We start from the raw sequence: 25,517 nt of genomic DNA, 5'->3' as shown, positions 1-25,517 counted from the left end.
GATGTTTTCAGAATCTCTAACAGACATTCACTGATGGACAGCAGTGGAAGAAGTATTCAGATGCTTTACTTCAGTAAAAATACCAGTGTAAAAATGTCTTTGAAATTAGTGAGCAAAATGTGTGACTCATGCATAAAAATAAAAGCAGGAATGTACTGTTACAGTTGGTTGACGTGGAGCTCATTTTGCACTATTTGGTTAAGGACTGCAACTAATCACTATTTTCATTTGGATTCATCTGCTAATTATTTTCTGCATTTATCAAATAATTGTTTAGTTTGTAAAGTAAATCAGAAAATAGTGAGGAATGTCATAAAAATAACAAATGTCAAACAATAACAAAGTAACATGTTCACAATGTTTGTTTTTTTCCTACCAACAGATAAACCTCAAAATTATTAAAAATAAATTTAAATTCTATGATAAAGCAGAAAATCATCACATTTCAGAAGCTGGAACCATGAAGCATTTTTACATGAAAATGACTAATAATTATCAAAATAGTTGGCAATTAATTAATTAAATAATTAATTGACTCATCATTTCAGCTGTAAATGAATGAACTGTTGGGCAGTTTAATTTAGTAGAATTTTTTAAAGCTCTTCATATGTTTTGTATGCAAAAATATTAAAGCTGTCAGATAAATGCAGTGAAGTGAAATGTCGGTGCAGGAAGTAAATTATGGACATTTAGGAATATTAAACGACAGCTTCATCCACCCTATTTTAATTTAGACAATACTGACTAAAAACACCGGCATCTGGTGGCATCGCTGCAGTCAGAGGAGTGTGTGAAGCTGCTTCCACTCTGTGTTTCCTCTTCAAAATAAAACCAGACTCTAAAGCCACCTTGACCTGCGTCCTGTCTGACGAAACAGTACAACTGAAAGGAAAAAAAACTTCACTTCACTTAACTTAAAGTTTTAAAAAATGCCTTTATATTTAGAACTATTTCCGTCATGAAAATTGAAAAATTGAAAATATCTCATAAATAATAGAAAGGTGTGAGAAGTATTAACTACAAAACTACATGCATCCTGTCATTTAAAAAGCTCACTCCTTCTCTCTGCAGCAGAAAGAGCCTCGGTGCATTATAGGAACATAGTGACTGAGTGAATGATTATTTCTATTAGACCATCCTGCAATATTCAAGGTGTTGAATAAAACCACCATGATTCTCTGAACATGCTCTGATCGCCATGAGCCCAGTTTATTTAAGCTTCTGGAGGGTATGTAGCCATTAAAATGCACTCACAAGATTTGCACCACCAATTCAAGTCTGGCAACAGTTATTTCGGTTTGAGCTAAATGAAAATGGAAATGATTCAGACCTGGAGCCAGTGACTTGCAGTTTTTGTATGGCAGCCATCTTTCCTTGCGGACAGAATGCAGATATGTAAGCTGCTGAGGATAAAGAGGATGCTGGTTGGAGAAGTGAGAATAACGACCTCAGTATATTCATATATCTGCTCTGCCGGAGGTAAGAAGCGAAGAAAGAGTGAGCATATGTGGCATTAAGATCAAAGCCTGGAAAGTCTCGTGCATTTGAATAATTATCAGGTTTTAGCACATAAACAGCACACACATGTGCTGAATTACGCCCCCATCAGATGCTCCAAATAAAAGGCAGTGTTTGCATTTATGGCTACACAGCACACACAAACAAAAGCTATGAATTCAACTGTGGCCATTTTGGCTCATGTTATGAAAAATATAAGGAGAACCAGGAGTTAATCTGTCACAAATACAGCGACAAAGTGCCATTATTTGATGAAATCTGCTCTCCGCGCTGCCTCAGTTTGTCTGTTTTCCTTCCAACAAGAGTCCCGAGAGAAAAGCAGGATTTTACTGCAGTCATCGGTGGGTTCAGCTTGTAAAAGCAAATGTGCGTTTGAAGCTTGTTCCTCAGAAAAAAAGGACAATATTCTCATATATCGGCCATAAAAGATAGTTCACAGCAGCAACGTATCGAATGAAAATGTGAAAACAAGGTGACAGCTCATCGTTTATCTGTCGGCCCACAATTTTACGGATTTGGTTCAGTCTCAACGCTCAAGCGTCGTTTGTCAGCAGCTGTTTTCAGTGAAAACACACACACACACACACACACACACACACACACACACACACACACACACACACATTCAGCAGCTGCAGCGCCAGATATTCCCCTCCCAGCTAAAAGAGCTGAATATTGGACTTAAATCGATGAGGCGGACGCAAACACGACCCTGAGATGACTGATAATGTTCCTCCACAGCGGCTCAGTGTAGATATGAATAAAAACTGTCTGCTGACACATCAAGTTAAAAGGGGATCAGTCAATGCTGTGGTCACATCTTGTTTTCGCCGCCCTCAAGTGGTAAAAATAATCAGTTCTCAGCAAGAATGTTTTGTCTTTATGAGAATAATATTCCAGTGTCATAGCAAGCAAGACTTGAGCTTTTCCTCAAACAATTGCAATAATTCTAACACTATAGAAACTTAAGAAATGTAAAGGAGCACTTTGATTTAATCATGTCGCCGAGGACTAGTTTAAAGTCTGCTCATATTTCAGGTTATTCTGCTCACTAATAACCTTGGTTCACTTTCAGTTCTTTTTTGTGTTTCACTCTATTCATAGGGTGCCAGAGAAATGGAGCTGGAATGCACAGAACAAAGAAGCAGAAAATATACCATGAATATGGTGAGAGTTTACCGAGGCAGTGCAAAAAATACATTTACATTTAAATCATAAACTGGAACAAATTGTGATAATAATTCTGAAAAGCGATTGGCCAATTTTTATTCACGATTCACACATTTGCATTTAGGATAAAACAATCAGTCTGACCCGGGGAGAAATAAATTTAGCTATTTTTTTATGGGAGCTGCGGTTTGATTAAACCGCCGTAGAATTTAATCCATCCACAATTTAACCAAAGTTATTTTGATTAAGTTGAGATAGTATTTCGGTTTCCTTTACTGTAAAAAAATGTCATGATTTTCTGCTTTGTCCACCTTCGTATCAGACAGAGATGACAGGACATTTCTGTGGCCTCCATCGCCGCTCTCCACAAAACAGGCACCGAAAACACACGCACCCAACGTTGTGTGTGTGTGTGTGTGTGTGTGTGTGTGTGTGTGTTTCTATCTGTATAAGTGTGTGTATTTATTTGGAAATACTTTCTCTTAAGTGCAGCTGCCACAAATTCCACTTTCTGTCTCGTGATTTATGGACACACACACACACACACACACACACACACACACACACACACACACACACACACACACACACAGAGAGAGAGTTATCATAAACCCGTTTTACGAGCCAGCACCGCCGGCTATTGGCCGCTAACTGTCATGTGCGCGCGTGCGGCGCTTACCCTCACGGGCAGCCGTACCTCGCGCGCTCTCGGTCCAGAACTGCTCTTCGGTACCCGCGCGCCTCCATGGTCGATTTCTCTCTACATTTTTTCTCTTTCTGCAGTTTCTCCCCCTCCCGAATCGAGGTTTGTCTGATTTATTCGTTAAATGCTACGTTTTACTGTCACGACGAGCAGCACGAACGTCTCGTGTTTCCACACATCAGACATAAAATGACGTTTATTACCGACAGGCTATGAAAAAACTGGCTGCTCACAGGCGAAGAAGAGCACGTAGATTTATCTTGCATGTGTTTCGACTGTCTTCAACTCTTCCAAACTCTCCTCGGACAGACGCATTTTGCACAGATTTCTGACCGAGATTTCCTTTTGATCTGCTTCGGGTTTCTCATTTTCTTGTCTATTTTGTTCTGTTGATCTCAGGATGCTGCAGAGGAAAATGGAGTCCAGCAGACTCACACACCAGGTACCAACACTGAGCATTGACACTTGAACCGCAGTTTAACACTCGTGATGATGTGAAAACGAATATATATACAATAATTTCTCTGCTATAGATGCGTGTGTGTAGATTTAATGCAGCAGTTATGTTCTTCTGTACATTATGTTATTAATTTCCATAAGTAATAATAATAAGTGAAATAAGCAGGTTTTTACAGCTAAACTGCAGAATATTGCACAATATCTGAATGTGTAATTGTGATACATTGACACTAATGGCACATCCAGTTAAAAGTTGCATATGAACATAGTTTCTGTATGGCAGCATTAGGAGACACAATAAACAGGGTGCCATGTTACAAGATGGCTTCTGTTTAACTGTTCCTGTTGCCACATACTCCAGTCAAGTCACAGGGCTCCTGGAAAGGGTTACAGGGGAAGAGCACCAGCCTTTATGACTCATGTTGTATAACTGCATTTGGCTGCAATTAGCAGGCCAAGTTATATCTCCATTTAAGTCTGTACATTGTGACAACAATGTACAACAACCAATTCCAGAAGAATATAACTAAAGATCGTGATGGGATGTGTGCTTACTGTTTCTGCCATTTGCAATCCTCAATGTGGTCACTTAAGAAATATTTCTTCATGCACATTGCAACTTTTGGTTGTTTTTGTGGATATGCATGTGTTTAATGCAGCAGTATACACAAAGTGGCTTCATTTGTGTCCATCAGCTGAAGTACATAAGGGATACTTGTGGTTCTTTCAGTGTAAAAAAAAAAAAGCTTTTAAAAAAACGGGCATTTATGTGCCATGAACAGGTTTTCTGTCTCTCATTGGATCGCCATCAGCTGTCTTTTTTCACACTGCTTTTATATGAAATCTGCCGGGGTATCTGTAGAAGCAGCTGAATTTGTCCTCCATAAAACGCACTTGGACAGATGGACAGAAGGAGACAGAAGGAATCCTTTCCTCCTGCTTTTTGTTTTCATTGATGTTCGTTTTTTTTTACGAGGGCAGCCTGAGTGTCAGACAGACAAAGAGACAGAGACAGTATTTCTTCCTTTTCTGAATTTTACATTTCTTTTCTTTTTTTTTTCCTTCTCATGACGACAGAGCTCGGACAGAAGGCGGGGTGTGAGAGATAGAGAGAAACAAAGACAGTATTTCACTGGTTCTGCTCAGTCAAGCTCAGCTGGCACTCAGTATTTACAACCTACTGCAATGCAGCAGCAGATCTCTGTGTGTGTGTGGGTTGGAGAGAGAGAAACAAAGAGACAAAGGGAGACAGGGAAGACAGTGATGCAGAGAATGAGACAAACATTAAATTAAAGCCTGAGACACACAGAAAGACACACAAGGAAAGTCAGACAGACAGAAACAGAGACTGAGAGACAGGCAGATTGAGACAGAAACCTGCAGTTAGTGATGTCCTGTGTTTCCCTGGTTAGTATAAAACATGGCTGTCTCTCTGCTCGGCAGGATGGTGCAAGGCTCCACATTCAGCTGAATGTGTACGAAGAAGAAAACAACCTGCAGGTTTGTCCTGAGAGCCTGATTTCTACGGAATAAACCTCACCTGGTTTTATTTAAAACAACCAAACCACTACAAAATAAAACACAATTAAATATAAGAACTGATAATGTGGACAAGTGATCATTACTTTTTAGTGACAGGTCATTTTTCTCATGTTTTTTAGAGGCTCTTTATGCATTTCACTGATTGTTTGTTTCTTTTATTGACTTTTTTTTTCAGAACTCACACAGCTTGATCAGTTAACCTGAAGTGAAGCAGCTGGCTGTTATCATCTGATACAGGTAATAAAAAAAGGATGCTAACACAAGTGCAAAGGCTATTTAAAGACTTTTTTACATACATTAAACACATTTTCTATTAGATTTAATATTGATTATAAAAAGTGTGAGAGATATTATAAGTATGATGTGTCACAGTATCTTTCCGATTATATGGCTTTGAATATGAATTGATTTTTAGGTTAAGCTTTTGATGGACCCTTTTTTAAATGTTTATGCCAAGAGTGCTGTTGTTGTTATGATCCACTAGGGGGCGTTAAAAGCCAGGAAATATGAGACAGTGCGCTGCAGAAAGGACTCAAAAAGCGAATACCTGCATCAAAGCTGCACACTGCTCTAAAACTTTAAATTCATTATTTGAAGAATATTTTTATTATAATAGGTGTTTTGCATCACAGAACTGCATGATAATACGCACGCTGAGTGACAAATAACTGACAATTAATTTCAATAAAGTCTTCAAAACTGCTGCTGAAGCTCCTCGTACTCAAAGATTAAAACAATCAAACCCGAAAACATCTTTGGATGGCAGTACTACAGTATCGATGCACAGCTGCATCCTCCGTGAGCCTCACACACGCTAGAGCTGACACGGCTCAGTGTATATTGAACACTAGATGGCGCTACAGAATCAAGGATGATATTTTTCTGCAGCAGTATCAGCGCACAGGTTCCAGCTCTGTGCGTTTTCATCAACCTCGGTTCAGACTCTGGTAACCACCTTCCTTCACCCTCCACTTCATTCAGCTTGGAGGTCATGAGATTTCTCCTCTCCCAGTTACCTTGAATGCACCACCAACATGGCGCTCTGCTTTTCTATTGCAGCAGCTGGGAGGCGTTATTACGCAGGACGCCAAGCCAAGGCGCTATAAATTATGAATTCAAGTGGGTCGTGGTATAAAACAGCGCTGACACTTTGTTAATTAAAGGAAAAGATAAAGAAAACGGATTCTTTGGCCCTACAGATTTTGAACATGAAACATCTCTTATAAATTTTGTCTTCTCGCGTATTAATAAAAACTGTTATTAATAAGTAAATGAACTGTTCTGCCGGTGTGGGGATATTTAGCAACATTTATCAAAAGTACATGAATAAATACAAACATGAATAAAATAAAAAAATAGTTGTAAAAAGACCAGAAAAGACAGTTGTTGTTGCAAATGATTAAATAAATATATGAAATACGTGTTACTTTCCTGAAGATAGATGGCTGGATTAATGCTCCTTGATCAAGTTCCATTCCAGACGTTTCTGGCATTATTAACATTGTTATTATTATTATTGATATTACTATTATATGGTATATGATTGTTATTATTTGAAGTATTTCAAAGGAGGCCTAAGATTTTTTTATGTGTAACTCCTGATTTAATTCATTGTTTTGACTCTTGAATGTCCTGAGCAGCCGCAGAGCTGACACGCAGCCACACACAGAGACGCGCGGTCTGTTTTCACAGGGCCAGTTTATGGTTTTATTGCTCCCCATTTACGGAAATCAAAGCAGGAAACAAATGCTCCAAACAGCATTCCAGAAACATCCGGAAAACTGCAAACAGCGTTTAGTCTCTGCTTGTTTTGGAGGAAAGGACCGCAGCGCAAACCACACGGGGGTCTCTACGGGGTGACAGCACGCACAGTCTCCGTTTTACGCACACGAAATAGAGTTTTTACGCACAGATTGGACTGCGTTCATAAACGTCCAACACAATTTCTCTAAGCAGCGCGTGTCGCCTTGCATTATTCTAACAACCACAAAGCCCCAGTGACATCGAAGAAGGGAAAACAATGGATTAAAACTGCACAAACATCCCTTTGCATCTTCGAAAACAGCAACTGAGAAATCTTTAAAAAATGGTAAAAATGAAATCGAATAGAGGAAAACTACTGAAAACCACTCAAATCTCTCGAAGTTAGAAGGACCACAAAGGGCTTTTTTAATCTTCACCAGCACAAACCCCCAGAGATAAAGCTTTTTTTTCTTTGGCGCCATTATCGAATAAAGCAGCTCTCGGTGCAGGGCCTAATAATTTATGAACCCGCGTGGGAGCAGCCGACAAAAAAAAAAGAAAAAACCCTGAACACGTGACGGTAATAAAGTGTGTTTTATTGCCGGCGGTTTGACAAGCCCCAAAATATAACTCAGAGAGAATAGCCGACAGGCGGCCAGATGGGATTGGTAGCCGATATTTGTCCGAAATCAACAGAATGCTCTTTGTGTCTCTGAGAGAAACAACGGAGACGGTTCCAATTATCTGCTTCGATCCGCGCCAACGGGATTTTACAGTAACGAACATCCGTGTTTTAACGCGAGATCAGAACAGAACAAGTAAGTGTGTCTCGTTTTCATATTTGGCACAGATATGAAATTATGACTGGAAGGGGCAGGGGGGCAGATGCAGGGACAGAGGAGGGGGTGGTGTTCAAGATGTGGTCCGTGGAGCCACCAACGGCCCCTGCCTGAGTGGGTGAGGGGGTCCAAAGATCCACCTGTAGTCAGTCCAAAATATAATACAATTAAGTCACTCCAGAGGTTGTAGTTTTCTCTGAAAGGACACTCACATCATGTTGGACATTCGGACATCACGTTCAGGCCTTGTCCGGGTGACGTTCAAGGCGTGTTTCAGTGGTAAGACTTCACTTTAGACACGCTGCTGATGTTGTTTGTTTTATATTTTTACATTTTCAAGTGAACTGATAATTTCTGAAATGTCTTCTATGTGAACAGAACCTGTCAGTACAGGGTAGAGCTCGTCCGGGATGCAGGATTATTTAATAATTTACCTTCAGATCCTATAAATCCACGTTTAAGTATAGTCATTAATTTCTCAAACGCATTTAAAATATTTTTTTAATCTAAAATATTTAAGGACTTTCAAGGCCCGTGGAAACACTTTTGAAGGAGGCCAGTTTAGGATCATGGGTTTAATATTGCTGTCTGTGTCTGCCCCCACCTCACAGGGTGGTTGATATCAAATATCTGCTCCTTGAGATTCCGTTTGAACTCGTCGATTTTCTTTAAGTGAACAGAGGTTTGTGTTGTAACGTGTTTGGCAGAAAATGAAACAGTACGTGTGAGTGTGTGTGTGCGCGCATGTGTGTGTGTGTGAACGATTTCCGCAGCATGTGTGCTTTTGATTAGGATTAAGCCGCAAAATCTTATTCCACATGTGGAGGATTATCATCTTTAGGATGTTGACATCATAATCTACCATTTAGGAACGACATAATAATAATAACAACAACAACAACGATAATAATAATAATAATAATAATAATAATAATAATAATAATAATAATAATAATAATAATAATAATAATTAAAAATTGTAGGTGCATTTGAAATGAAAAGCACAGTTTAGGTTAACCTGTCGTTGCACTGAGGGTTTGAATGTTGCTTGCCGCATTCAACATGATTTCCTACGCTGGTCGCATATTGGTGGATGTTGGTGCGTATGTGTAAACACAGTTTGAGTTATCATGAGTTATGGCGCTTTCTTGTGATGTTAAATTTTACGAGCATCTCTGCTCCCACAAAGCCTCACTCCTCTACAGGCTGTAAACGGAGGACTGTATACCAACAGTTTATGACGAGGAGCACAGTGTGACTCCAGCCACAGCTGGGGACTCCAAAGCCGCAAAAATACATGACAACAGTGGCATTAATCTTTCAAACAACCTTTAATTAAATCACGGTCAGGGTGTAGAACACTTTTATATTATTCTATGTGTTATTTATCAATTATATTTCTGTGCACGAACGAAGCTGAATGTTCTGCAGGCTGACGGCTGCCCCGAGAGGAAGAATGGTATTTATTTGTTCATTTATTTTTTTTTTATTTTATGATTGCATCAAATTTTAATTCACTGTGTTATGGCACAAAACGGCAGCCTATTGTGTTTGGCTGATATTCTGCAGCCCAGCAGCAGATCGGGCTCTAATTTCAGACATCCAAAGGTTTTTCAGTCCAGGCTCATTCACGGTAACTACAGCCATTCAGCCATTAATATTTGTGGTAGGACTCCAGGATTTATGCTGTTCACAGTGTAATGATTTGTTTTTTTTTTTATTTTTTTTTATCTCTATTGATTATTAGTCTGCAGTTAAAAATATAGTAGACAGTATAGGCTAAATAAATAAACCATAGTCTACACATTTCTTACCTCGATTTTTCTTAATTTATTTTCTAATTTAATCTTAGTTGAATTTACATTTGCGGTTATGTGATTGGGCCTGATCAAATTGTAATCACAGGCCGCTCATGCCTATAAAACAATGATCCCCACAGACTCGCTGCTGCGGTTGAAGCCATAACAAATACACGATTCTGCATCCTTGAGTAAAAACACATTGCGACCAGTGTTTGCGTTGCATAAGATTTCAGAGTTTCGTCTAATTTACAGTCAGGATTTCTCGGCTTCTGCGTGTCCGCGCTGGTCAGTCCGAGACGGTGCGCGGCTTCTCAGGGCTGGAGGTCGCAGTTAATGTCTAAACCGGGTTAAAGCTGCTCTCAGCTCGGCTTTGACCCGGCACAGGGCCGGGGGCGGAGGGGTGAGCCGGCGGTCAGCCTGTCTAAGATGAAAAAGTGAAACGACCCCAGAAAGAAAAGCCGCATCTGAATGGCTTTATATCACACACCCAACTGTGGATGAGAGGCGAATTTATTGAAGAGTTAAAGGGCATAGGCTGTGTGTGTGTGTGTGTGTGTGTGGCTGTTTACTGCGCTGTTTGTGGGCAGAGCTCAGTGTGGAAATCACAAGGTTTGAGTGCAAGACGAAAATAATGTGCATAACATAAAGCTTACAGCTCGAATATTCAGACAGACTGCATGGTCACATGTTACTGGATGTCTAAGAAATTAGTGAGTAATGGAGGAATATTCGTCCTGATACGAGCCGACATTAACCAATAGCTTATCAATAACTGAAAATGGTATATGGGGATTGGCAGCTCCAGAAATGGAAAAACATCAGTTCAATTCTGCAAACCCCATAAAAAAATGTAAATGAAATCAGCGAAGCGTATTTTGAAATAAAATGCTCACAATCCTCGTTTTCTCACACTTTAACCCTTTAATTTCAAACTAGCCTTCGCACAACAATAATCCATCTACACAGAGAGAGAGAAACCAGTGAAACAATGGGCTCGCGGCTCCCGCAGGCCGCGTGAACTCTGGATGGTCCCCAGCTCGAGCCCCTGCGTGGCCCTGTCCAGCGCGAGGACTAATGAAACGGTGAACCAGCGGTCAACGATTCTGATTGACCCTCGCGCGACCTGACGGCAGCTAGGCTACATTCTTAAAGAAGAATGCTCTTTCAAAAAACCGAAACATCACCCTGTTGTTGTTGTTGTCTCTAAAGGGAGTCCACCAAAGTTCAGAGCTAGGGAGCCCCATTCAAAAGGTGCAAGCTAATGATTCCAGCTTTCAACCCCCTATTCAGCAGTTTAGGTTGGAGGAATTGTGAAAAATGAAAGTTTTAGGTCAAAGTCCTTTTTAAGTGGAGGCATGGATTAATAGATTTACTTTATCTGCACATCGGTGCTCTAAACTCTGGAGTTTCATTATTCAAACCAAACCCATTTGAATCAATGTTTAGCTCAAACCCTTTTGTGCTCACCTTTCCCACTCTTCCACATGAAACCAATCGTGCTTTACATAAAGTTTTGCTGTTACTCTCATTCCATGCAACTCAAGCTTCTTTTTTTTTTGCCTTATAGCAACAAATGGTTCAGACTGGTTTTCACCAGCCCCTCATTCAAACGGCCATGGGAATTTAGTAAATGTAAACGGACAAAATGAGTCTCTGCCAGAGCACATAAAACTGCCCCAGGCAAGAAACAGAAACAGAAAGTCCCTGTGGCGTCTTGACCAAAACTTACAGCAAATACATATGCTCAACACCTCCTATAGTATCTGTGCAAACTGCAAGTAAGTAATACATTACTGTGTGGATAAAGACGTGGTGTATGGGAATGGAAAAAGGCGATAACGTTGCCTTCAGTGGAGCACTGACAAATCGAGAGGGATGAAAATCAATACATGATATTTTACCCTTGATTTAATATGTGCCAAAGCCAAACCAGTGTACAACGAGAGAATAACAACGACAGCAAAAATACCAACCAATGCTATCAGACCTACTGGTAAAGTTACCTTTCTTTGCAGAGTGCCTGATTATAATCTAAACTCCAGCATCCTTGGATGTAGTCTGCAGTGCTTCCACTGGCCAGCTGACAGCAGATGTTGAATTATATTGGAGCTGGGGACCATCATAAATGTATTTCAGCAGGATCTAAATGAGAAGTTTAAACTTGCCCCCAGGGCCACCTTCTTTCCAGCATTGCAATCTTCACATCTCAGTCTAATCTGAAATTGCGATTAGCGACCGTCCCAATGCTGGTCACGTTTGCACTGCGGCTGGTAGCTTGTAAACAAGCTGGTCGCTTGATTACCAACTTTGGCAGGTGACCAGATGTCGTTATTCTCTCCTCAAAACCTCTATGGCTGGTGAAGATGTGAAAAACGGTGGATTTACCAACGGCTGCACAACAGTTCCCTGCTTGTTATACAATGTCCAGAATAACAAACAAACAAGGCTTGTTCAAGCACATGAGGCCATCAGCAACTAACCGTTTTACTGTTTGTTCAGGTTTCTCTTCTATGGAAGCAAATGATTCTTGATTTCACAGTTTTTCCAATCCAGTATAAGAAAATATTCCTCAATGAAGATCTTGGCACTCGCTGAGAGCTATGGGTGCTTAGTGGCCACCAAGGTCACAGACTAATTAGAAATGCTCTTGCAGGGCTGAGCTGAATGATGGATTGGGATGAAGAGCGTACAAACATCAATACATGGCTGACTTGTTTCACACCACTTATCTACTGGTGTTCTTAATGCTGGTGTTAATCATAATTCTTTCACTGGCGTTTCACTTGTTCCACCATTTATGGCAAACTTTTAGCCGCAGATGACGAGCGTACGCCCCTCCCGCTGCTTTCGTCTGTAAATCACTCTCCCACTGCCCTGCGAGACAGATTTCACGCAGATTTCCCAACCCAATATCCTCCTTGTCCACAATGCACTGCTGGGGCTGCCACTCTTCTAGGTGATGGTCTTGCTTTATTACAGTAATTACACTTATGTATTAGAATTAATGTGGTGTGCCTTAATGAGTTATTGATGTCAAAATGCTACATGCTACAGCACCATTAATGGTTTCAATAAATTAAACAATGACACTGATACATCATGTTGAACAATATGCACATCTTTAAAAAATGAAGGGATCGGTTAAATGGTGTTTTACATTTTGAGGCATAACAAATACAATGAAAAAAAAAACCTGTGAGGGCATGTGTGTAAATCACTGTCAACAACAAAAAGAAGCCATCAGCAGCGAGCCATGAAGTGAACCTTCGCCTATATATACCCTGTAGAACCGAATGTGTGTGGAGCTGCCTCAGTCACAGATTGGGTTCTAGGGGAGTCTATGGGCGATGACTACCCATCTATCAAAGTCCAAGACGAGGGAAAAAGAAACTGATGACTGTTAACAGTGCTTTTGCTTTGTGGTCTTGCTCTCTTTCACATTCTAAAATTCGCCAGACACTCCAAAGAGATGATGGGGAGGTTAGGTCATTGTTTGCAACTTGCGTCCAAACTGAAATTAAGCAGGATGGTTTGCACATGCAGATTTACACAGCATGTGAGGTGACTGGATCCAATTCCCTGGCAGCATGAAGGTCCGCTCAGTTGGGTCTTGATTAAGAAATCAGCTATTTGGTTGCAGCATGTAGCGACAGAACCTTGGTTGGTGGGTGCTGTCCATGCAAACCTAATGAAGATTTGACTGTGCAGCCCACTCTGTTCATGAGGGGCTGTAGCTAATGTGGCTGTAATATGTTGTGCTAAATTTGATGCTAAATGTCTGAAATTGATGCTTTAAATAATAAAGTGGTTAAAAAAAATCTTCCTATGGGGTGAAAAACAATGAAGAAGTTGCTTTTTCAGAGCACACTGGTGTACATTAACACTTCCAATCACAAAATATGGCGAAAGGGATTTGCTCAATGGCATCTGTGTTGAAGATACTGAGGCAAGAGACACATTCACCACCCAGATTTTGTTTTCATGTTTACAGCCCATTGCAGGAAAATTGTTAAAACTGACAAAAAAAAGTGAGTTTCTGCCACTTTATGACTTCTCAGCCACTTTCTGACATTCATTATGAGCTGTTCTGAACAAATGACTCATTAGATCAGATAGATTAAGCCCATGGAAGCTTTAGTTCACTTGCACTCTGTCAGCCATGCCAAGATCTTCAAACCCATTACACCCTCCGCATGAGTTCCTTTAATGCCCCAGCCAAGCAAAAACATTCTCTTCCTCTTCTTTATTAAGAGTATTATTACAGGCTATATTAGGCAGAAGTAATACAAGGACATATTAAGAGGTTTTGGCTGAGCATCCTTTGAGAGCAGCTGCAGCCAAAGAGGAAACCCTCTAGAACTCCTGGAGGACATAACACTCACTTATGGGCTATTTCTCACTGCAGAGATGGCTTTTTAAGACCCTGGAATTTAAGCTTATTTTAACGAAAGACAAATTACCCAAGCAGGCGGTGCCCACTGGATGAAAGCATCCTCATTATATGACTTTTTCTTCATGTGAGGGCTTAAATTTAGCATATTCTCACTCTTTCGATTCTATATATCCACCCTAATTTGCTTTCATTTTTCAGGCCTGTCGCATTTTCTTCTCGTTCAGCTTGCTTTAGCATCATTTTTTAAGACGAGCAATGCATTTTTCCCTCCTTTAAAAGCTGAGGCGGTGGTGGTGAGCGGGACACCTCAGGCTGACCCCAGCCTAACAAAGCCAACTACTAGTCACTGTCTGGAATCCTTTTATCTCATTCTTTTATTGGAGGCCTTTCTGACTGGCCATGTTTTGTTGTCCACCCTTTGACTTGCCACAAGGCCAAATATGGCCCAGCCGGCCTTCAATATGGGCGAGATTAATTTTTCAGCCCTGGCCATCTGTGTGGGGGTAAAAGTCATTCAGCTAAAAGTCATAAATCTACAGTCCCTGCGTTTTCAATAGGTGCTGAGTGTGGGAGGGGGTGGGGAGTGGGCAGATAAAGAGACAAGATTAGATAGATATATAGATAGATAAATAGATGGATAAATAGATTGATGGATAGATAGATAGACAGATAGATAGACTGAACCTACATCTTAAGTATAACATGCATCCTACTAAAATTTTCCTAATTTATTGGAGTGGTAATCAGATTCCACATGGCAGAGGCCTGTGGGATTCTTAACCTTATTTTTCATTCCACAAACATCTATTCTTTACCATTTTTCCACGACAGAAAAACTTCATTAGTCCTATAATGAACGTTTTTTTCCTTCAAATTATCCCATTACGTCTGACATAAACAACCCAAAGTGCGGTCTCTCATTGGCTGGCCGCAGGGTCACGTGGCCCGCGCGGCCGTCCGTCTATTTGACAGCCGCAGGATGGCTTGATGCCAGAGGGGGAAAAAGAGACAGAGAGAGGGGAGAGAAAGAAAAATTAGTATTCTCCTACCAGCTTCGCTATAAATCAATCATGGAGTCCTACGTGGTGAGCTGTAAATATGCTGAGCCGCAGTTCCCGCCTTGTGAAGAAGATTACAGTAATTTTAGTGACCAAGGGGGGTATTACAACAACCCCCAGGACAGTGGTAGTTATGGAGGAGGCTATCAGTCCATGCAGCCCCCTCCGCCTCCATACACACCACAACAAACCGGCTATCAACACTCCTTGCAGGGGCACCACCGGGAGGATGGAGAGGACCACTCGCAGCACCAAGCTGCGCCCTTCCCCGGCTACAGAGAGACAGGCGCAGCCGGCAAGGAGAGGTTCTCCGTGGGTGACCTGCAGTGCCAGGCCTGGATGACCTGTGCAAAGCCCGCTCAGGTGCAGAGAAAAACGGCCTGCCAGGGGAAGGACAAGCCGCCTATTGTTGTCTACCCGTGGATGAAGAAAGTGCACGTCGCTCATGGTGAGACAGCCTGCAGGTTTTCATCTTTACATCTCTAATTCACATTCTCTCCATTTCATTTCTCCATCATTTTAGTTCTTCTGATTCCCATGTTTATGTGTCCTCTCTACCAGGCGCGCTCTCGCTCTTCTTTCTTTCTTTCTTTCTTTCTTTCTTTCTTTCTTTCTTTCTTTCTTTCTTGCGTTTTGTCCATTTGTGAGCTGGTTTGTGTTGTTGAGTTATTTATGATCTCAGTGAGAGTCAGAGAGAATTACAACCCCTATAAAGTTTTATGGCCCTGCCACAGCGTGTGTGTGAGTGTGTGTGTGCGCGCGCGCGTTATAGTGTGTGTCTGTATGTGCAACGTTGCGGCTGAACGAAAAGCTGTAAGTTAAAAGAAAAAATCGTTCTTCCCTGTCAACCACAAATGAAGATTAACTCTACAAACTGCCACATGATAATATCTGCAATAAGGTTCAAATAAGAGGTCGTTTTATTTATTTTTTATTTCTAAACTAATTCAATTTTATTTATCTTAATTTCGTGTACATTGTTATATACTCGTATGAGAACAATGCTAAATGCTGATAGTAGGCCCAGTACCATTTAATGTAAACATAAGAGAAACGCTTTAATTATCTCCCTCTGTCCCTCATTTTTTCCAGTCAATCCGAACCACGTGGGCCCGGAACCAAAGCGGCTACGGACGGCCTACACGCGCCAGCAGGTTCTGGAGCTCGAGAAGGAGTTCCACTTCAGCCGATACCTCACGCGCCGCCGGCGCGTGGAGGTGGCCCACGCGCTCTGCCTGTCCGAGCGGCAGGTGAAGGTGTGGTTCCAGAATCGGCGCATGCGCTGGAAGAAAGACAACAAGCTGCCGAACACCAAAGGAAGGAGCAAAAACAAGAAGGCGACGGACAGCAACAACAACAGCAGCAGCGACAGCAGCGCGAAGGCGGCCATAACTGTGTGAGCGCGGACCGCTGGGAGCGGTTCGGCCGTCACAGGCAGCCATGTGAGCACCTTCACCCTCCAAAACTGACGATGCTAAAGGGATCCAGGGTGACCGCAGTCCTGAAACAATCCTACACGGCTTTAAAGCGATAGGTTGTCCTTCTACACAGGCTTTATACATTCGTTTCTCAGACGTTCTGAGGCTGCATCCAATTTTAGTGTGACATTTCATTCATTAATCTATTTTAGTCTTCCATTTAAGTAATCGTCAAGGTTGTATTGGTCTGACATCTCTGGTGAAATTAGGGAGTTGTTTCTTATTTAGATAATAAAGGCGCAGAAGCGAGGCAAGTGGAGATTGTGTCTGGAGAAAACAGGGTTTTTTTTTCTACAGGGTAAACATAGTACAGGGTTTTATTATAGCTACCTAAAAGATGAGATCGCCTAACTTATGAATATGCACATGACCAAAATGTTGTTTCCACAAACTGGCGCTTAAAGAGGCGAACCGGAGAAGCACAGACGCTGAATTGCGCGGCGGCTGGCTTGCAGAATGGTTGGATAAATAATGTTTTAGCTTTTATTTTGTACATAGAGGAGCATCCAAAAACAATGCATATTTAGTAGGACAAGTAGCCATATCGTGCTGATTTTTTTTTTTTATCTCCAAAGGGTGAATAACTGTTCAGTTTATGGGGGGGGTCATACATTGGTACGCACGGGAGAGTATACAGAGAATTCCAAACAGCCAGGTAGGTAGGTAGGAGGTTTCTGATGCACGAGTTGACTGTAAATCCAACATATTTTCTCAGGGTTACAGGGTTTTAATGAACAGAACTTTCTGAAACGTTTGTTGTCTGATTCAGTACAGAGAGGCTTGAAATCATCCTCTCTGACACAGCATAATGTTGCATTTTCAAAGAATACGTTCACTCTTTGATTCCAGTTTAATATGCTATTGATTTGTTATTAGCCTACGACAGTACTTATTTGTATTTGTATTATTTAGAAGCATATTTTATTCTTTGTAGCGAGCAACATCTCTGTTCCTTATTTTCTGTGTTCATCTTTGAAAAAAAGAGAAAAACTCTTCGTGTAAGAATTTTATATGTGCAAATGTTTTGATAAATTACTTAGATGATAAAAATTAAAAATGTTCCAAACTGCAAAACTGTGAAATTTTTCTCATCTGTCCCCCTCTCACTCACTCACACACACTCACACACTCACTCACTCACTCACTCACTCACTCACACACACACACACACACACACACACACACACACACACACACACACTGTATGTTGTGATCATATTTATGCAGCGGACAAATCACTTCCTCTGTCGGGGGATGACGGGATGGTGAGGATTAACGGAAGTGACGTAGAAGTCACTCTGACCATTGTTTATAAATGAAAGACATATTCATCGTCTTCATATTTGCCTCAAACAAAGAGCCAACTACTAGATTGAAGAAATGCTATTTAAAACGTGAAAAATGCGAGTATGTTCTCAAGTGGGAGGATTTATTCCCATTGATTCCGTGGATAAACTGTGATCCTTAACATCACTTAAGCGACAGCTTGCTCTAAAATAGATCATATATATACTAAAACATACACATAAGTTGATGTTCCGTTAAAATATTTCAAATGCGAGGTACGTTTTTTCAAGTCGCTGGAATGCAAAATGTTAAAATGTGGCAATGATTACACAGACTTCAGTAATGCCCGGAATGTTTATCAGACATGGACTATATCCTGTATCGACTATTAGCGTTGATTTAGGGTTAAAACATATGCATCTTGCAAAAATATGCTCTTTTTACGCATTACGCACAGCGCAGGAGCGACAGGGCTACTTGAGGTGAAAGAAATCTGCTCTCTCTCTCTCTCTCTCTGTGCGTGTGTGGTGGGATGTAAGGTAAATGAGAGGCATTAATTGGTGGCTTCCGGTCGAGACGGGGTTAAACGTGCAGGAAAGAGGCTGACATGAGCAACATGGAATATCTATCATGCTGCAGATCCACCACATAGTTGACCAGGCAGGCCAACAGAAGCTCAAATATTCACTCACAAAAGCGTCTGAAGGGCCGCATGTCTGCAATTTGAGACAGCAGCCGGGGGAGGATACTCGACTTGTTTTGCTCCGCTGTGGGAAATTCAGCAAACCACTAAACAACTGCCATTTATTTTAATCGAATCCCATGCTGTGCGTACTTAGTTGCTTTTGTATGTTGTGACAGATATATATAAAAAAATAAAGACAGGAAAAAAACAAAACAAAAAACAAACAAAGAAAAGCGTCTATACACGCTCGTTGACAAGACAACACGGACATTTTTTGTTGACATAAATGTATGACAAATAAGCTTGACAACAGTGCTTGGAGAGTACCAGTGTGCAAAATAGGCTTTATTTCTTTTGAATATAAATTAAACGCCATATATTGTGGCATTAAATGTATACCGCGAATTCTTGTCTTGTGAACATTCTATATTAAATTGCCTGAGATGTATGCGCTCGCGACTGGTTGACGGTATGCATGTTGGCTAATGTGTATCACACCAACCTACCTTTCTCCAGCCTGACTGTCGTGAAGCAGGACCGCCCTCGGGTGGTTGCACGGAGTACTGCAGCCTGAAAGAGATATAAACGATTTAACGCTCCATCTGCCAGAGTTGGGTCAGGAAAACAACCTACATTACAATATTTGTCAGTAGTTAAACAGTCTCCTGGATTGGGACAACGTGTGACGTAATCAAATTTGATTAACAATAACAGAATGATAACCAGGAAGTGATAATAAAAGGAACACATGCCCAACATTATGCACTATGCACATTATACTCTACAGTTTGCACACTTTATGCTGTTCAGTTGTTGAGACTGTTCCAAATCTGATCCAAAAGTTTGACGGTTTTAGGGCTAAAATTCGCTGTTCTGTACTGGACAGCACTATGGGATGTTTCTGTTATTTTGTCCACCGTTTCCAGTTGTATACATCGTCATCACACCTCACCGCAGACTGCAGAGAAAGCCGCACTACACAAACACATAGGCGAGCATTTTATGACAGAGATAATCCACACATAATTACAATACCAGACATATGTTTCAAGCTCAAGCGGAAAGCGGAACCATAGTTACTGCCCGGGACAATAATCGCGGGCGCACCAGTCGATGACTGCAGAACAAGCACTTGCCCTTAAACTTGCATGCAGTGGAATTGACCTCATCAACCATATAAATTATTATTTATCAGTAAGGATATTTCAACATCACAATGTCTCTCGCGGCAGATGCCTTCGTGTCACAGATGGCAGGTAAGGGGTTGACTTTGCCCAGTGCTTGTTATTGTATGTTAAACTAGCTTTAGCCAGCTAACGTCAGCTAACGTTTACAGCCATGTATACTGTCCCTGACGTTGGTTAAAGACATGTAAGTGGCATTTTCCGTTTGACTTGGCAGGACCGTTTATGTGAAACTGTAACGATGGCTGTCTTTGTCCACCTTTGTGCGTTTCTTTAGCAAACTATTAGCTTGGCTAGGCTAGCTCTCATACAGGACTGTTACAATGGCTCCGTGTCCTAGATAGCTAACAAGGTGGATCAACCGTTTTGGTCATATAAAGGATAATAAAGTTGTTTAACGGATTATTGCTGAAAACATGAACGCACGAGGGGACAGCAAATTTAAGCAGGAACAGTTCAGGAAGATTCACCTCGATGGCAGACGTGTGTCGAGTTACGAAAACACGATATACTCCAACGAAGTGCCGCTAAATTATATTAAATTCAGCCACCAATGTAAGAGCCAAGATGGCGAATAATTTCTTCCTCCCTCAACCTTGGGTGCTGCTTGGCACTGGTCTACTCGTAGCTGCCACTTGTGGCTGGGAGGTGCATTGCAACAGTAATTGTGTCGAACCATTTCCTTTTGTAATACCAACTCCGGCCATCAGTAGCAGTAGCGAGCGCAGTGCCACTGAGCACGATTCCATTTGAGTAGCGAAGAAATCATTTGCCATCTTGGATTTTACTGGGGTTGTACAGAGTTAAATACAATGTAGCTACTCTGTATCGGCGTAAATCGTGTTTTTGTTACGTTATAGACGACCGGCATTGATGTGAAACCTCCTGAACTTCTGCAAAGTAGTTGACCTCCCTTCTGACGAGTTTGCATTTTCAACATTTGTCCGATTAGCACGTTTATGAAAGCTGAATGTCTGAAATGGGTCTGTATCTAAGCTAAGCTACACATGGGCATAGACAGTATAGTGTCTGTGCGTCTGGGGGCGTGTCTGTTAGCGTACCATGAGATTTTGATTAATGTAAAGTTGATTCTAATTATGAACGCATTGCACTATTAGCGCTGTGTTGCTCATCAGCAACATAACAGTTTGATAAGCCAACTTTACTTTTATATATGTGCGTCTCTCTCTGTCTCTGCTGGCACGCCTGTTTTTCACACTGACAGCTGCTGAGCCTTGGCCTGAAACTGCAACCTTGTACCAACCGCTGAAGGGTAAGTCAGTGTTTGTCATGGAGAAACAATATGAGTTGTCACTATAGAAGCATGGCTGTCAGCGTAGTTGTTCACGTTGCTTTGGTGTTGTTTTTACAGAGGATCAGATTCTGCTTTCAGACTGTGCCTCATCTCTTGCTGTTCAGGTGAAGTTCTCTCTGTGTGTGTGTTCTCAGCAAATATATCAACATATGTGTGTCAGCATGCTTTGTGCAGACATTTGTATCTGCATGCGTGATACCTCTGTGAATTTATACGTTAGTTAATAGATTATTTAAATGATCATCATTTTACATTTTTTTGTTGTACAGGCCTACCTCAGGATGTGCGGTCTACCAGTGCAGGTGGCTTGCAGAGCAAATGCTGAATACATGTCACCTTCCGGTTAGTGCAGGATTCACTCTTGTCTTCTCATACTCTGAATGCAATGTTTGAAGCTGAGTTTCTGATTGAAAAAACTGGTTCTGGTCCATGTGTCCTGGAAGATTTCAGTGTTCTGGACAAATGGGAGAAGTTCTGGTGAAATATTACCTGTATTTATGGACCCTATCATCTCATGTGTTTGCGTTTAAGCGACGGATCGGGACAACAATTTTTCAAATCGGTTCAGTACTGAGCGAGAGCGCTGCAGCCTGCCGCCACAAAATGGTCTGCAGTGTCATCCGTCCAGGCGTTTGTCCAATGTCCAATGTATGTTCATGAAAAAGGTTTTTGCCACTGACGAGCTCAGATTTTTGTCTGACAGCATTCTGGAAAGGATCCCTACAGAGATGGGCCTTTTTGTTGAAGAGTAAGATCCTTCTTGTTTAACCAGAAACAGCTGCTATATCGCTCTCGCCAAAGCCACCAGAGTAGAGTCAGAATATTTTCACATCTATATCAGGAAATATTTTCACCAGCCATTATGACCGGATAGATCTAAACGTGTGGTGGACTTCAACAGATTTTCCTGGTATCATTACTGGATAATGGGAACTCTGGTTTCACTCCCAGCATGTGGCAAAAAATTACAGTATTAACAATAGGACACCTGCGTTACACACAGGCTAAGACTAAGCATACTGTAGCTGGTTCAAAAATGGCCAGACATTCAGAAATTCCGTGCTTCTCAGTCTTTGTGGTCTGGTCTGTCCCATTACTTTGTATCCACGTTTTGTAGATGGACGTGAAACTTTTTGAACTGGAAAAGACTCTGACTGCTGAGCTCATGGCCCTTTGGGTTTGGTGGTTATTGGCACTGCAGTAGCTCCTTCAAGATATGTTTAATGGTCTGCTTCTCCTGCTGTATTTTTTTCCCTCTCTAGGTAAGATTCCCTTCATCCACGTAGGGAACCAGGTGGTGTCAGAACTGGGTCCGATAGTGCAATTCACCAAAGCCAAGGTAGCCATTACTACGCTCAGAGACACTTTAAGACCTTTTCCCACATGAAGTTGTCATTGATATAATTTGCAGTTACTCATGTTAGGGAATCACTTGTAGTTTCTTATTCTGTTCATTAGTTAGAAAAATAGGATTGATTAAGATGAGAAGTAAAATAATTTTCTGTATGTGTGTTTTGGGATTAGGGTCATTCTCTGAGCGATGGCCTGGATGATGTTCAGAGAGCAGAAATGAAAGCGTACATGGAGCTGGTCAATAACATGCTGCTTACTGCTGAGGTACACAAACACACTCACACAGAAGAAGTACCTCAATACAGTTACACACAATTGCTATCAATATTTGTGGAAAATATCTTCTCATTCCAGTCTCCTCCCCTCCACAGCTCTACATCCAGTGGTGTGATGATGCCACAGCTGCTGAGGTGTGTATACTCGTCTTTAGATCTAAAAATAAATTGGCAGTGATTAGTATTATCAATCACATGTGTTTTGCATAGATCTCACGCCCCAGATACAGCAGTCCTTACTCGTGGCCTCTCAGTAACATCCTCGCCTATCAGAAGCAGTGGGAGGTTCGCAGGAAGATGAACGCCATCGGCTGGGGAGGGAAAAACCTGGAGCAGGTCCGCAGCCACTCGGCAATGAATGTCTTATGCTTTACAGTTGTTTTCATGATATCCCACATTCTGTTTATGGTTCTGTAGTTTCACAAAATATTGGCATAATTGGACAAAAACCTGTGTTTCAGGTTTACGAGGATGTGAGTCAGTGCTGCCAGGCTCTGTCCCAGAGGCTGGGAACACAACCGTACTTCTTTAACAAACAGTACGTATCCATGTGTGTGTCTGTTCACCCGATGCATGTCTGTTTTTCTCTGTCATTGCAGCCGAATAACAGATCAGCATTGTGTTGCCACAGTGATGGGGTATACTTCATTGCTTCAGCAACATGCTGACTCTACTTTAACCCAAACCATGAGCTTTTCTTTAACATAACCAAGCAGTTTTGTTGCCTCAACCTGAGCAAACTGCCACTGAAACCTGAAAATGAGTCAGATAAGTCTAAAAATAATAAATCAACATTGAGATGCATCACATGGGATGCAAATCCTGGTCTGGGTCAAAGTCCTGCATTCATCCACCACAACTTCCTCCCTTTGTGGACTTTACCGCTCTTTATATTACGTCACCTGACTCCCAAACACTTTCTGCCAGATAGACATGTGAAAGCCCTGAAGGCAAACTAATCCCAACTGCAAGTCAAAAAGGAAACAAGTGTTTTTCTTGAGCACCACCTTGTGGTTTAATACTGTACTCACCTCCCAATCACCTGAAAGTGGAACCTTTTCCAAACAGCATGTATTCATGTCTTTAAAAACACAAACAGAACACCATGAATACTGTTAATGTCATGGCTTCTTTTAACTTTTCAGTCCTGAACTTTTCGTTTATAGCTGAATGTAAGAAGTGGATGAAATGATTGGTAGAAGCCTGGAAGTTTCCCCAGTATAAGCAGAGATACTATTATTGCATGACTAGTTCATCTTTCAACTGTATTAGATACATTCTGAAAATAACTAACAACCAGTATGTTGATTAAAAAACAACATGTTGTGCATCATAGCAACTTAAAAACATTATTGTTGCTCTAATCGTTATTTGCCCCTTCGCTTACCACTAGAACTGAAATAACAGTCTTTAACTGAATGGTTGGTTTCAGCATTAACAAGCAAAGTGTGTGTGTGTCTGTGTGTTGTAGGCCTACAGAACTGGATGCTTTGGTTTTTGGTCACCTCTTCACTATACTGACCACCAGGCTGACCAGCACTGAGCTGGCAGAGCGGATCAAGAGCTACAGCAACCTGCTGTCCTTCTGCAGACGCATCGAACAGACCTACTTTGAAGACAAGAGCTCATGAAGGACAACATCTCTGTATCATCTCAACTCATACATTCTCCCATTCCCTCGATGTAGCACTATGCTAAAAACTGCTTACATTCACACACCTGTCCCTTTTGCTTCGTGCTTGTATATTGTTGCATGCTGCTGGTAGAAGTCCAGAGGAGCCAGATCTTTTAAGATCTGCACATCGATAAATATACCAGGAAATGAGTTCTTTACGATAATTCCACCTATGGCTAATTTCAAAATACACTAAAGTCACAGTAAAGATTAATCTTAAAATGTATTTACAGCACATGTTTTCCATCTAAACACAGAATAAAGCCAGTCAGTCTAATCTGCATAACTGTTTTAGCTTCAGGAAGCCACCAAATGACTGACCATAGAGCCTTTACATTTCCAGCATTATGGCAATGAAATAAGAATATTACTAAGTTAACTCTTCATGGCTCCCAGGAGGAGGTCAGAAGTCACTGTTAGCTGCAGAAGCTCTGGCAGGGATTCAGGCACCAGGGCACTTCAGCAGGGTGGATGCTTCCCAATTCAGAGGCATAGACTTATTTATATGCTCTTATTTTTCCATTGTTTGCACACACACGAATGCTGTCTGCTCTGACATGTATCATAATGCATTTACAAAAAGCCACAGACTCTCAGAGAGGCTGGATTTCACAGCTGTGCGGCATAGATGCCTTTCTTTCTTCCCTCCAGGAACTTTAGAGGCTTGTAAAAATGTGAGGCAGTGTTGACATACATGCTTTTCTTCTGTACAAAAAAACACATGAACATAATGATGATGAAGAGGATGTGATTTATTGTTTAGCTTTTCCACCGTTGGTTTCTGTGTGTGAATTGAAAGTGCCTACAAAATAAAAGTCACTGAATTCAGTTCAGTTTCAGTTTTCTGTTCATTCTTTGATGTTGGAATTCATACTTAATGTATAACAAATACAGCATCACAGCAACTGGAAAGGGAAAGATCTGAGCCTGTGTTGTATTTTGTGTAATATTTTGTCATTGATGAATGGCAGTAAAAATGCTATGAACATACTGCCACCTAAGAGGGAGCTGCAAAGTCATGTCTTAAATTTAAAGTTT

General features: G+C 41.3%; 2 protein-coding genes across 3 annotated transcripts; both read left to right on the top strand.

The window, feature by feature from the left end:
- The first annotated feature begins 15,186 nt into the window (after nt 1–15,186).
- On the top strand, nt 15,187–17,264 carry LOC121613995 (homeobox protein Hox-D4b-like). Its single transcript, XM_041947753.1, has 2 exons — nt 15,187–15,675; nt 16,320–17,264. The coding sequence occupies exons 1-2, from the start codon at nt 15,240–15,242 to the stop codon at nt 16,625–16,627; spliced, it is 744 nt and encodes a 247-aa protein (XP_041803687.1). The 5' UTR covers nt 15,187–15,239; the 3' UTR covers nt 16,628–17,264.
- Nucleotides 17,265–19,787: 2,523 nt separating this feature from the next.
- Nucleotides 19,788–25,301, top strand: mtx2 (metaxin 2). Of its 2 annotated transcripts, none has more exons than XM_041947541.1 (10): nt 19,788–19,933; nt 21,087–21,134; nt 21,234–21,280; nt 21,446–21,518; nt 22,439–22,515; nt 22,701–22,793; nt 22,901–22,939; nt 23,015–23,140; nt 23,266–23,342; nt 24,276–25,301. In XM_041947541.1, the coding sequence occupies exons 1-10, from the start codon at nt 19,894–19,896 to the stop codon at nt 24,433–24,435; spliced, it is 780 nt and encodes a 259-aa protein (XP_041803475.1). In that variant the 5' UTR covers nt 19,788–19,893; the 3' UTR covers nt 24,436–25,301. The 2 variants fall into 2 exon arrangements, with proteins under 2 accessions (XP_041803475.1, XP_041803476.1); XM_041947542.1 differs by lacking the exon at nt 19,788–19,933 and adding an exon at nt 20,642–20,844.
- The last annotated feature ends 216 nt before the right edge of the window (nt 25,302–25,517 follow it).

This window comes from Chelmon rostratus, chromosome 11, assembly GCF_017976325.1.
Source record: "Chelmon rostratus isolate fCheRos1 chromosome 11, fCheRos1.pri, whole genome shotgun sequence".
In the NCBI taxonomy this organism is placed as follows: domain Eukaryota; kingdom Metazoa; phylum Chordata; class Actinopteri; order Chaetodontiformes; family Chaetodontidae; genus Chelmon; species Chelmon rostratus.
The sequence above is the reverse complement of the archived record's forward strand: the minus strand, read 5'-3'. Positions and strand labels throughout refer to the sequence as shown.

Excerpts from the sequence above, each read along its gene's own strand:
- mtx2 (XM_041947541.1), top strand. The coding sequence starts at position 19,894 with ATGTCTCTCGCGGCAGATGCCTTCGTGTCACAGATGGCAG. Across the intron at positions 21,281-21,445 it reads CCTCATCTCTTGCTGTTCAG|GCCTACCTCAGGATGTGCGG; the intron begins GTGAAGTTCTCT and ends TTTGTTGTACAG. Across the intron at positions 22,940-23,014 it reads ATGATGCCACAGCTGCTGAG|ATCTCACGCCCCAGATACAG; the intron begins GTGTGTATACTC and ends TGTTTTGCATAG.
- LOC121613995 (XM_041947753.1), top strand. The coding sequence starts at position 15,240 with ATGGAGTCCTACGTGGTGAGCTGTAAATATGCTGAGCCGCAGTTCCCG. Across the intron at positions 15,676-16,319 it reads GAAAGTGCACGTCGCTCATG|TCAATCCGAACCACGTGGGC; the intron begins GTGAGACAGCCT and ends CATTTTTTCCAG.